We start from the raw sequence: 13,884 nt of genomic DNA on the forward strand, positions 1-13,884 counted from the left end.
GACATGTCAGAACATACCAAGAGCTTTCTCCCTTCCTTTCTCGTAAAAACTTGCACAGGATTTACAGCTGCCTCTTATTGCGGCGAGTGAATCTTTAATCACTTCATCTCTGACAGACTTGATTCAGGCAGAAAAGAGCGGAGCATAATTTCCTTTAAACTGCAGCACTTTAAAGACTGTCAGACCAAATGTATTCATACTGTGTCATTATGGCTGCAGACATCTGTGAGGCTTTCTCTCTGAAACTATAATAATCGTCGCTCAGTGAATGTGTGCGGTGTAAAAAGCACTTGCGTCACTGTGGTTGGCAGGTATTTACAGGTATTTGCAGAAAGTTACCTGAGGCTTTTACTTCATACCGCACTGCACCTTTTCTGGGCCCATAGTTTCTCCACATTTTCTCTTTCTAAACTGATGTTATAATAGAGGTGGAAGTTCTTAGAACAAGGAAAGACTGCCTGAAGATGGACAGATGAGATAAAACCTGTAACCTGGTGTTTCATCTCATTTTTCTTACTTTCAAAAACCCAACAGCCTACTTCATAAAAAAAGTCACCTTATCAACTTGTTTAAACTTTTTAATTTTTGATAAAAGCCTCGTCTTATTTACCCTTAATTTTGTATCTTGCTATCTGCTACTTTAGTTAATTATCTTGCTCCGGCACTTCCATATGTGATCAATCAACCCTTTGAAACCCGGGCAAATTGGTTTGATTTCTTTCAAAAACATGGAGAGAAGGCTAAAAGCAACTTAAAGAAGGCCTAAAAAGACCAAAAAATAAAAAATAAAAATAATAATAATTAAAAAAGTTACATGAAAATGACCTGAAAATGTATTTATTTTATATATCATGTTACATCTTTATATGACATAATCGTATATTATAATAAATAATTTCAAGGTTATTTTCATGTCAACTTTTACTGATTTTTTGTAATTTGTGGGACATTCTGCTCAGGTTTCAAAAGTTGAAATAGCTTGAGTAAGGCACCTGAACGCAGCACAAGAAAACTGATGTCGATCCAGGTCTCAAAGGGTTGATGTGCTACTATTTCTGTTAATGACAGCTACCCAAATATCGGAGAATTTTTGAAGTACAAAAACATACCTTAAATTAGTACCATGTAACTTTTGAAAAATGAAATAACGCAGTCTTCCTCTAAAAATTAGAGTTATTGCTACTTATATTGTATACATTGTTACTTTCATGTTTTACTCGTCTGTAGTTGAGCTACATTTAACATGGTATAATTTAGCTTTATATATTTTTTTCACAATAGTAAAAAAAAGTAAACAGAAGGAAACTATACGATTTACATCTGTTTTTCAGGCCATAGTTACCACAAAATGTCTGTGTCACTTCACTAGTTTCACTCGATGAACATTATTAGCCTATTTTTGTTGTCAGTCATCTGCACCACAGTGCCAGGGTAGTGTGTATTTTTAAAGTAGTGGTTTTCAGTGGGTGTATAGTTATAAACTTCCTGTGCATGAGGCCGAGACTCCACAGGGAGTTACCGCTCCTCTGTGGAAAGCAGCAGCAGGTACTGAGAGACTGAAAATGTTACAGGAGAAAGAATAGCACCGTCCCCACCCCTTCCACCTTTTCTCTTTGCACCAGTTTGTCTCGCCTCAGTCTAAATTGTTTTCTGAAATATTAAAGTCCACTGTCAGCATTAGAAGAATAGTAATGTCAGGATTCAGAGAGGGGAGTGTTTCCTGCCGATAGCTTCTGTTTCTTCTGGTTAATATGAGTTTGTGACATTTCAAACATCTGGCTCGGAGATATTTCACTCAGATATGGCACACAGTACTGCCTGTATCTTTTGCTACAGACACAACATCACCACAAGCATCAGGGAACCAGATATTGGTCCCAAAAGTCATTTCCATTATTTTATTATATTTTGTGACTGAGAAAACCTGCAGCAGACTCATTTATCCTGCAGGCTCAAAAAATAACTTGTGTCCTGCAAAGTCAGTCTAAGAGGCTGTGAAGCCTTTGTCTTTGTCTATCTTTGTGGGTGATTTGGCTGGAGAATAACAGGCTCAACATTAATATCATAAATAATGCAGTTTATAGCTTTAACAATTAGGAATATCTCTCCTTATTTAGATCTCTAATATGGCCTCCTTAAAAGTTTTAAAACCGCTCTTCTTAAAACCAATTCGAAGCACAATTTAAAAATTTAAAAAAAAATTTTAAATTTGTAACCCCATTTGTAATCTTTCTCATAATAGTTTCTCCAAAAACACACACTTCCTTCAGTTAGTTTCAGTTTCGTGTGAGCTACCAAGCCCGTGTGATTTTCACCAACCCATCCATGCTTTTCCAGCAACTTTTGTGCCACCAAAAGTGGGTGTTTTAACCAAAACATTTTTTCTAACCATAAACCAAGTGGCCTTTGTGCAGTAACCTAACTACACTCACCACAGCACAATGTGTTGTCAAAGTAATGGGTTTTGGGGTCAAAGGAACATTATTTGGAATAACAGGGATTTGGAATTTGTTGGAACAATGGACAGTACCTAGCTTAGTTTAGTTTAGCTAAGCTTAGCCTAGCTTAGCTTAGATTTGTTTAGCTTAGCTTAGATTTGTTTAGTCAATCAAACCAGTATCTCAAAGCCATTAACATGTTAAATCTTGTTTATTCCATCTGATTGTACTCTTGTACAGAGGCAGGCTCGCTTTGTCTTCCTGACATGAAAGAGAGTGAGTGAATATGACTATTTAACAAAATGTTAAACTGTTCCTTTAAAACCCAGTAAGTGGTATCAGTTTTAGGACAATCAGATGGAACATATAGGCCACTGAATTATCAGGAACAGTCTCACAGAAACGATTGTTTCCTTTTGAAAACATATAATGAAGGAAGGTGGTCGACTCATTGTTGAGTCAGTTGTGACTCGTCTCGTCACTCTTCACAGCTTCTCTGAAATGGCATTGTTTGATATCCTACATTAAACTGAAGGCTCCCCACAGTACACTGGGAGTTTCCTCTACAGAGACTCACTTAGCGCTCAACAAACCATGACGTCGGAGCTTCTAAAACCCCGTCACACTCCAGTCGTCTCACAAAAATATATCCCATGATTCTCTTTGACCCATCCTTCACTCACAAGGGGTCTGAAGAGGTTTATCTGCTGTTACAAATTTCAGTAGTATTTAATGAATATCATGGATTCTATAAGAGATAAAGAACATGCAACACATTTCTGAAGTTATTTTTGATGTTTGCCTCGACTTTGTTTTATTTGGTAAATAGAGACTTAATGTTCTGGGCTGCAGTTCTTTATATGTTGCAGTAATAACTGATGTTTAGTGTCGTGTGTGATGGCAGCTCATCGCTCTGTGTTAGAGAAGCTGTCACAGCTATTGATCTGCAGCACACACAGCAGACAAGCTGAATAACAGTAGATGCTCGATTCATTCAGCTTTCGATCATATCACATGATCCTCATCAGCCAAGAGGGTTGGCCTGGTTTTGATACATCTAAATGATTTGTCCATGTTGGTTTCAAAATTGAGTTTAAGCTCATTCTTAAACTTCAAGCTGATCTGAAGCTTTTAACCATATCATGATCTGTAAAGCTGATCTAAGAGGAAATTATGACACAGACAGGATATTCTTTGACCTCACAACAGATGTTACTAATGTACACTTACTGAGATCTGAATTCATCAACCTGTGTGTGTCATAATGAATGCCTCCCCGTGTGTTTCCACTCACATCATCTATGGCAACAACCAAACAGTGTTTCTGTACCCTGTCCTGGAGTGATTGAGATACCATTCGATCCTGAGTCACACACACACACTCTCTCTCTCTCTCACACACACACACACACACACACACACAAACACACACACACACTCACTCACTGCAGACCTGCATGGACTAGCCCAGTGATGATGCATCTCAGTGATGAAGCATTTTCACCAGACGATCTCCGCCGAGCTGAGCGGAAACACAGTAGAGGAGGGACTTTCAGTTGGATAAGTGTGCGGTGAAAAAAAAAGGCGAGTCTGTGGATGTTTGCCAACAGCTCAGCTGCCTGTGTTTACTTTGCCAACATAATCTGGTGTTATAGAGCTTTCTTATCAAACACCAAACAGGCAGGGGCTGGCACAGGGCGCGCCCAGCTCATAAATGGCATCACCTGTCGGGAATGTTGAAGGCGTAGCCCCTACATGCAGTGTTGTGAAACAGGTCACAAAGAGCCCAGTTTTTAGTTATTGCAACACCAAAAGAAATGTCTTTTTAATGGTCATTTTGTCGGCCTTCACTCTGACCTTTGGTCCACAGCACAGTCAGGGTGTGAATGTTTGATCCTTCAGGTGTTTATCTACATAGGAAGTGTGTTGGATAAAAAGGTCAAAATTTATTTGATCTGTTAGGAGCTCCAGTATCTGAATCAATGTTGTGAATCGTGTAAGGGAGTGAACAGGTGAAATGTTCCTAATAATTAACAGTGGTGGAAGTAGCTCAGTTGGTAGAGCGGGTGCCCCTTGTAGAAAGGCTACGTCCTCGCCACAGCTGCTGCGAGTTCGATTCCAACCTCGGCCCTTTGCTGCATGTCATCCCCTCTCTCCCCCTTGCATGCATAGGTTGTCCTATCAAATAAATGTAAAAAGGAAAAGTATCAAAAAAATACAAAAAACATAAAAAAAAAAAAAACAAAAACAGAAAACTCTTAATTATTTTAAAGAAAATAGAAAAAAACTTTGAAATGTGTATCAACATCTCACCAAATTTAATGTTTGCAGTTACTTTTCTGTGAAGCAACTGATTCGTTATTTAACTAATTGTTGCAGCTGTACTTGTATGAATTGTGTGGTAATTTTAACTGATGACAAAACATCATATTTTATAAACTCTTGTTATGTTTTTATGCAAACATCTTTATTTGTAAAGTAACTTAAGCTAGACAGTGAAGCATAAAGTACAAGTAACTCAAATTGGTACTTTAGTACAGTATTTGAGTAAATGTACTTAGTCACATTCCACCACTGATAATAAATCATAAGTGTTAGAGGTGAATCATGGATGGTGTAGTTTTCCACAGAGAAAACTTGCGTAAATCTCCATGTGAACACGGCACTGTATATTTGAGATCGTTGAAGAGAGATTAGATTATCTTGGTACCTAAAATCGGTCAGAAAGAACAAATGGCTTGCAACAGATCGAGATAGAAGATTAGATAAAGTGGCGACGAACCTGATAAACAGTCCAGTTCAGCCCGCTAGATGCTAAAGCAACTTTGTGCAGCCAAGTACTTGTTGTAGTTTTTATTCACTCTTTATCCAGAGAGAATCCATTTTTATCCCTTTCCCAGCTCTGGTCACCTTACAGTATTCTTTACAACACTGCGTCCCTCTTGTGACAGAGTCATGATTCTCTCCGTACCATCGTTCTGTAGCCTCCCTCCACGCAGGCCTTCACACCTTGTTAACCCCAAAGGTGAAACTTGCAGGTGTACAACAGCCTCTTTGAACCCCCCTCCCTTCATCACAGCCTTTCTCAGCCTCCCCCTGCAGCCCGTTGTTGGGGCTGTACAAACAGCTCGGAGCCCAGCACCACCCCTCCCTGTCAGAGCACAAAGGCAGCATTTACCAGTACGTTCTGGTGACCTTCAGAGGGCAATGTTGTTGTAGCTGGACGCTGCTGTTGCTGGATCACAGACGTACAGCTCTGTGTCATTACGTCTGTTTGCACTCAGTGCAGGAATGTCAGGTGTTTAGGTTGAGCGTGCTGACACGCAATTTCTACCTAAAAATCACTTTTACTCCTCGAGGTGTTGAAACTCACCATCACATACTCAGATATGAGTGTTTTCTACGTGTTTGACTAGAACGTCCAGGTGTCCTATAGTGAACCTTGAGTCTAGATTTCACCCCATTGTGATGCAGGGAGCTCTATAAACTGTCCACTTGTGTTTACAGTATTGACTCAGTGCCTTTGTCTCATGTCATATGCTGCTGGTGCCTGTCTGTCTATGAATGGAGACTGTTCTGTATCTGACCACACACAATACCACACACACATTCACACACATTACTTATTGACAGCTACTCAAATATTGAAAAGAGATAAGTCATCTGGAAAATATGGCCCGGAAAGATACTTGCAAGACAAAAACAGGTTAAATCTGGAAAGTGTTCATTGTTGAAGTTATCATACATAACATTTCCTCCAGAATCTGCTTTTGGGTGTTTTTTGGGTGGTTTGTGTCACCAAACCTCCCTTAAAGGGATGCTTCACTTTGAGAACGATTCTCATCCTGTTTCTTGCCAGGAGTTTGATGAGAGGATTGAGATCACTCTCATGAGCAGCAGCTAGTTAGCTTAGCTTAGCAAAACACTGAAACATCGGGGCAACTAGCCCGTTCTCTCCCCCAACTCGTCAAATACGCTGCTTTGTCAGTGATGTAGATGTCATACACTGATGCAAAGAGGCAGCTTACAGCAGTTTGTAATGCCAACAGCAACTACCGTGATACAAAGAGGTAGAAAGTAACTATAGGGCAGGTGGGAGCCCGCTGTTCATTGCCCATATAATTGTTGAGCCAGAACAAGAAGTTATTTTCTGGACCTAACCATGTGCTTTTACTGCACAAAGAAATAAATCTGATAATGACGTATTTACAGATGTCGTGAGTTTATTTTGAAAAAGAGTTGATGCATCTAACAAGCAAAAACTGTACATTTCCTGTAAGAACAGCAGTTTATTTTTTAAAAAAGACACAATGCATGTAACAAGCGTAAATTGACACATCCTCCCTGATGGTCAACAACAGATGAAAGAGGATACCTAGAGTGTCATATTGCGAGGTAGAGGTTTAGTGACAAATCGGTGGTATTTGACAAGTTAGGATGGGAATGTGTTGGGGAAACAGATAGCCTGGCTCTGTACCAAGGTAAAAAAAGAATCACATACCTATTCAAAAAATGTGCAAAAACAACACATTGCGCTTTAATTACTTGTCTAGGTTCTTATTTTAGTCCCCACTTTCACTTAGTTTTTGCCTGTCATTTGTCCTTGTCAAATAAACAAGTAAAAAATAAATAATTGTGTCATGGTGCAGAGCCATTCTGCCAATGGTCCATTATTCCCAAATCACAAAAATATCCCGTCTTGTCTGAAAGCCTGTTATCCCCAGTTGTTGGTTCAGCTGATTGGAAACATTTGTGTGTATATATGGCAGTCAGAACTGACGTCCAGTGACTTATCAATGACACCACGACACCACATCTGAGAATCACCCATGTGTGTTTCCATGAGGAAACATGAGTATTATGGGGATTTTCCCCTCACCACCAATGTAATATCACTGCTGCATGAAACGCTAGCACCAGCCAGGGAAGAAGGTTTGAAAATATCTGATCATGACGTCCAATATCTGAGCCTCTGCATTTTTTTCCTACCCTGGCAAAGGCATGTCCCACCATACTCTGCCTCTGATTGGCTGATTTTTTTCCCCTCACCCTGACCAATCTCAGTCCTAATGCCTAAACCAATGCAACTAACGAAGGCAACAATACGAGCCAATCAGAGGGAGAGTAGGGTGGAGCATGCCTTCGCCATCGCAGGATGGTCAAATAATTAGCTGTGTGCTTCTGTTTGGGGGTGTGTAGCCCTCAGATGTTTCTGTTTGGCTAATGGGCTTTCAGTCTAATGGGACATTTTTCGGATTATTGCGGGTCGTTTGAACAATGGGCCGCCCCCATATGTCACTTCCTGCAGTGTTGCTTTTCTAACTCAGAACAACAAAGCAAATTAATGTAATTCCCCAAAACTCCTTGTGAACATGTTCAGAATACAAACCCACAGGGCCATCCATGACCAATGAAATCCTAAAGTTGTTCTTGATGTCTTTTCCAGGTGTGGTTCTGATGGAGATCTCAGAGGCCCACAAGAAGGTCTACAGTGAACTGGAAGAGAATGTGAGTGTGTCTTAATGTTTGTTGATATTTTTCTCACTGTCAACAAATCCCTTAAACCAATGAGTTCATCTTTTAAACAGGTTTACTCTTTGTTTCCTCAATGCCGTGAGCCTCTGCTATCGTCTATGAATAAGAGCATAAATGAGCCAATGTGTTGCAAATAGTGACATGCTCCATCATTACCGCAATTTCAGTTAAGCTGCGGCCATAAATACTGATCATAGAGCACCAAATCTGACACTGAAAATAGTCCCCATCAGATCTATGAATGTTTTTGGCCAAAGACCAATTTTTGACCATTTGTTTTAAAAGATTTGCATCTTCAGCAGGACTGAATGGTCTTAGGACTGAGAGCACAGATGAAGATCAGCTGGCATCAATGATAAGAGAAAGACGTTTGACTCTTACATTTGACTGACGTCAAATTTTGGTTGGAATGGCAATGGGGCTGAAGATATTTTAAATGTCTAACATTAGAATTTGACCTTGTTTGGAAGTTAACGTTATAAGGTTTTGCAGATGTTTGGTTTTGTTCTTCTAAACAAAATGTCATTATTCTGTCTCAAGAAATAGACCGCTATGTGCTCGTAGTGAAGCTCTTCGGGTTGCTCCCTTCATCCTTTTTCTGTTTTTGCTGGTTCAGGGTCAGCAGATTGAAAGCAGCATAATACACCTAAAGAATGAAAGGAGACAAAGTCCTTCCTGTGTTGCAGTTATATCATTAAATCAATTTGGAGCATTGTCTTGTCACCTGTTGAGCCCCAAAGAACGACCGAGCGTCATTCCTCTCAGAACCCTGCAGCTAACCAGCACTCATCTTCTCTTCACACAACAGGCAGAGATTAGCCTTGTGCTCTGATGTCCTTTCTGAACGTGTCACCTCTGCAACCTCCTAAGCTCATTCTTTTCATTTTACAGAGTTTGAAATTGTTGTAACAAAAGGTGAAAGAGAGTTTGACAGGAATAGAAAAAGCCCCAGAGGGGAGTGCTGACCGTGCTGCTGCCTTGGGGGGAAAATGCTTTAGATACCTGCTGCTAGTCACAAGAAGTGACGCCAGTTTGAATACTGCAAAACTCAGTGTGATGTAAGACAGAACTAAAATACAAATACCATGCTTTAGCTTGTGACTCCTGTGGACTGACTGTAATGTGTCTGCTGTGAATCATCAACCACAACCAGCTGATAAGACCCCCAAAGCCTCTCTGAAACCCATTATGGTGCATTTCACCGGGTCACTCTGTTCTTATCGTTACATCGCCATGTGACCCAACTGTACATGCCATTTTGTACAGCGTGCATGCAGCAGGGTGTGTGATGAAATGAATCTGAGATGTGTGTTATCTGTCTGCAGTTCAAGAGGTTCCACAGGGAGATTGTCATCGAGCTGGAGAAGAAGACAGAGATGGATGTTAAATACATGAATGTAAGTGTCTGATTTCCCAGTCAGATCAGAGGGATCAGTATGGGCCCGTTCAGCACAATTTTAAATTGATTGGGATCAGTTATTTTGAGCACATGCCCCGCCCAGTCCTTTCCTTATATCCACCATCGCGCAGTGGTTGAAAACAGAGAGCACGATTTGTGGCAGATATTCAGATTTTATTGTAAAGTTTCTACTCCAATCAACAGAAACTAACTTTTTTTTCATGTTCAGCCTAAACTACTGCAACACTTTTGTTCATTTTCAGTGAACTAGTTTTACTTTAACGCTGTAATAAGCAGAATTTTAACCAATTTTTATTTGCTGTGGCTGAATTTTAAAGTTCAGCTGTAACACTAATTTAAAGTGTATTTCTGATTATATTACTGATAAATAGTGTTTTCTACTTTTACTACAATGCTACACAATGTGGATCTAAAATATTTGTAGTTCCTTTACTTTGTTATCTCGTAAAAGTAATAATTTAAAAACCCCTTAAGGAACTGTTTGGATGCATAGATCTTTTCCTTGTATTGCACTGCTGTGCTATTAAACTGTCAAGCATATATACTTGGTTGATTTTAATAACTTTAAAGTATTTGAAGTGTGCATTGTGCAACTGCATTATCCAGGTAAATATCAGTATCGGATCGGGACTCATTATCAGCAGATACTCAATATATAATGACTTGGAACAGGATCGGGGGCAAAAAAAACTTCATAAGGACATCCCTAGTTAGAATGCCATCAGATTTCATCAACGCAGGTCTTCGATTTGCCAATTAGACTCTAAAAACCTAGTTCTGTGTGTTGCAGGATTATTTTAGTATCTTTCCAACTAATGAAAACTTCAATCTGTTCATCAGTACTCTCTTCTGTCAAACACATCTCCTTTAGGCCACCTTCAAGCGCTACCAGTCAGAGCACAAGTTGAAGGCAGACTCCTTGGAGCGCTCGCAGACGGACCTAAAGAAGCTGCGGAGGAAAAGTCAGGGGAAACACTCCTCCAAGTACGAGATTAAAGAGAACGAGGTGAGACTGAAACCAGACGACCCCAACCTTTTCCCTTTACTTCAAAACCTAGCATGGCTTTCTTCATGCATGGTGCTGTTGCATGCTCACGCTCTGGTGCCTGTGAAAAGAAAATGACAGGTGTGCGATCTATGTGACGAGCCGGGAGATAGTTGTCATGATAATCACATACCAGCTGTGCAGGAGAGAGAAGGAGGTATGGGACTTCTCTAGACTGAACTTCCAGGTTTTGCGCTCCAGATTTACTTAAATATTACATAAAAACATGCCATCATTGATGACAGACGCAAGATGTCCGTTCAAACACTTCATACCTTTAAAAAAAAATAAAAGTTTTAGGCAGGACAAAGGAGTAAAACCATCAGAGGTGCCACCACACCCTGAGCTGTTTGCAGAATCCGACCATTAAACCTCAGCTCACTGCGCTCGGATGGAAGATTGTGTTTTTATTGAAGGCGTACACACCCAGATTTGAACAGATGTACGCATGAATGCTCTCATGTCTGCAGATCCAGGTCGTTTTGCTGGTGGTTACCAAATGGTTGCCTGAAGGCTTCATTCCTGCAAACCAAGAATGCAGTTTGTCATAAAGAGTCAGATTACAGATCCACTTCTACTTTTTATTGTTAGATAATCAAAAGACATGATCAGGAAGTTATTGCAAATGAAAATTCCAATCTAGATATTAAATACTTATAGGTCTGGGAAATCTATCAGTATTGTATCAATATCATGATATGAGACTAGTTGTCATCTTAGATTGTAATATTGTAGCTGTTGTCTTCTCCTGCTTTTAAGAGCTGCACTACAATAAAGTGATGTCATTTTTTATACATACCAGATTCCTCTAGCTGTTCTATTATGCATGTTACTGATGATTTTAGGAAGCATTTTGTGAAAGTGCCAATAGTCAAGCCTAAAATATCATCAAAATATTGATATCAAGATATTTGGTCAAAAACATCTGAATATTTTATTTTTTTCTATATTGCACAGCCCCAGGGACTTAAACTTTTGTGTTCATAGAGGATCTTACAAAAACTGACGAGCAACACCCACAACAGGCTCCTAACACTAGCCAGTGATAGCATGCTGACATGTTAATCTAAAAATAATCCACTGAAATGCATTCTTTTTAAAATGGTGAAACCATTGCCTCTTTAATGGCGAGCGTCAACATCACGTCATTGTTTGGACCCCTTTTGAAAATACTGCCCACCCGGGGTTACATTTTTAGTGTGGACTGTTTTAGGCCAAAACATCATAGCTAACCTTACAAACCTTAAGCGGTATCATCTTTCCTGTGTAGGTAATCTCACTTCATCGTCGTGGCTTCCTCCAGAGGAGGATTATGCCCCCTTCTGATATGTTTCCATATTTGCTTTGTGCTCCCAGTCTGTTTCATGTGTTAATGTCGGACTTCCTGCAGTGGTAACTGTGTTACTGTCACAGTTCCACCTTGAAGAAATCTCTGCTCTTACTTTCACCATATCCATAGTATTTTCTGTAACTAAGCAACCAACCACAGACCAGTGCCCTGTTTTCGCCCATCAGGCACATGCACAGTGTACACGAATGTGATGTGCATTTTCAGCTGTGATAGTATGGACACCAATTTTTTTTGAAAGCCATTGGTATTGTGGACGTGGCCTCAGTATTGTTAAAATCAGTTTTTGTCGCAGTGGCTACAGAAATTTACCTGATCAATATAAAGTATAACTATCATTATTTGGAAATATTCTCTGGTCTTATCAATACTTTTACCATTTACGGTGTACAATGTGAACTCTAACAGAGGTGCAGAACAAACTGCAGTGTGGTCTCATAAAACAAAATCTCTGAGATCCACTGAAAAGACAAACAGATTTAAAACAAGAGTCACTGCTGAGTGAATACAAACACACACAAATGAAGATTTGAAGACTGACATGTCAGTATTGACATCTCTTTGCTTCAATGGGTCTGTTGTTTGCTGTGCAGTGATCCTGACTATACTACAGGTTAAGGTACGCACATGGTGTGGTATGTTTAGGTCCTGGTGTCCAGCGTTTGGAAAGAGATCTGCTTTATAAATCAATGTGGAGAGATGCCAGAGTAATACTCCTGTCAGTCTCTGGTATAAATTTATCGACTGATTTCACGTCTTCACTCCGATGATGGATGGTGCGTGAGACCAGTCTGCTTCGCGACCATTATTAAACCAAGTCTTCCAGTCCAGAAGTGACTACAGGTTGGAAAAAACCATCAGAATCAGTCTCCTGTTTATCCTCACACCCATCCTCTCTCAAAAGTGTCTCTATCATCATCTATTCAAAGATGGCATGACAGAGGAGACAGACAGAAAAAATGTCCCAGCTGTCTCTGCTGGTGATCAGACACATCTCTGCTTTCTGTCCTCTCACTGAGAGTCCTAAAGACTGTTTGCTGTGAAAAAGGGAGCCCTGATTCAGCGTCTGACAGCCTATTGTGGAGAAAGAGACCAGACAGTTGAGAAGGGTCTTAGAGACGGAGCCCTTAGAGACAGGCTGCTTTACCATCACCATGACAGCCTGGGAGAATATCTGTGAGGAGAGTGGGTGGAGAATAAAGGGATGGACGAGTGGGCTGAAAAGTCATTTTGAAGCATTTTACATGTGGGAGGTCCAGTCGCCAGTCTGCTCTGCATCACTGATTTGGTTCAACACTGCACTGACATCGATGCACGCGCAGCAGGAAACTGGAATAAAGTTGAGTATGAGTGCAGAGATTATGATAAACGACGCTCATTAGTGCCTCAATCCTCTGACCTTGAGCACAAAAATGTGATGTCATGGCCACAGAGTTGGATTTTACTCAGAGAGAACCAGTTTCCCACTCAGCAGCACATTCACAGTCCTGAAAACTGATTCATCACACAGCAGCATGTTGTGTGCTGCAGTAAAAAAAATTCTATGTATATTTAAAAAAAAAAATCTAAATAAATGCAAATTAAAGTTAAGTCAAAGTAAATCAATTTAATAGAAAACAGTAAAATAATAGCAAAAACTAAAACATTTAAAATACTCTGCCATGAAAGAAAGAGAGGAAAAAATAAAATTTAAAATAAAATAATAGAAATAGAAATGATGGGAAAACAACAGAAATTAATATATTTTATTTTTAATCAATATTTATATTTCTTACATTCCCTGAGATATTTCTTTGGGTTTTTTTCATATTTTATTGTTTATTTGAGCTTTTACTTATTTTTTTAACATTTTAGTTTTTTCCATTTTTCCTATAATTTACATTTATCTTTTTCATGTATTTCTTATTCTTATGTCAGTAATATTTTTATGTGTTTCTAAATTTTCCAATATATATTTATTATGTTTTATCCTTTTTTCGCTTTTTAAAGGTTTTTAACTTTTTAAAGGTTTCATTTATTTACTATTTATCATTTTTACTCAATATTATCATCTCATTTTTATTTCACACTATGATTATTTTCTGTATCATGATAAAAA

At 39.3% G+C, this 13,884-nt stretch overlaps 1 protein-coding gene across 1 annotated transcript in view; it reads left to right on the forward strand.

Annotated features, from left to right (window-relative positions):
• Window positions 1-13,884, forward strand: part of baiap2l1a (BAR/IMD domain containing adaptor protein 2 like 1a) — a 31,723-nt gene that overhangs the window by 6,473 nt on the left and 11,366 nt on the right. Inside the window, exons 4-6 of the mRNA XM_042507762.1 lie at window positions 7,885-7,946; window positions 9,299-9,370; window positions 10,265-10,399. Coding sequence (XP_042363696.1) covers window positions 7,885-7,946; window positions 9,299-9,370; window positions 10,265-10,399 — 269 coding nt within the window. The remainder of the gene's footprint in view (window positions 1-7,884; window positions 7,947-9,298; window positions 9,371-10,264; window positions 10,400-13,884) is intronic.

Source organism: Plectropomus leopardus, chromosome 19 (genome assembly GCF_008729295.1).
Source record: "Plectropomus leopardus isolate mb chromosome 19, YSFRI_Pleo_2.0, whole genome shotgun sequence".
NCBI classification, from domain to species: Eukaryota; Metazoa; Chordata; class Actinopteri; order Perciformes; family Serranidae; genus Plectropomus; species Plectropomus leopardus.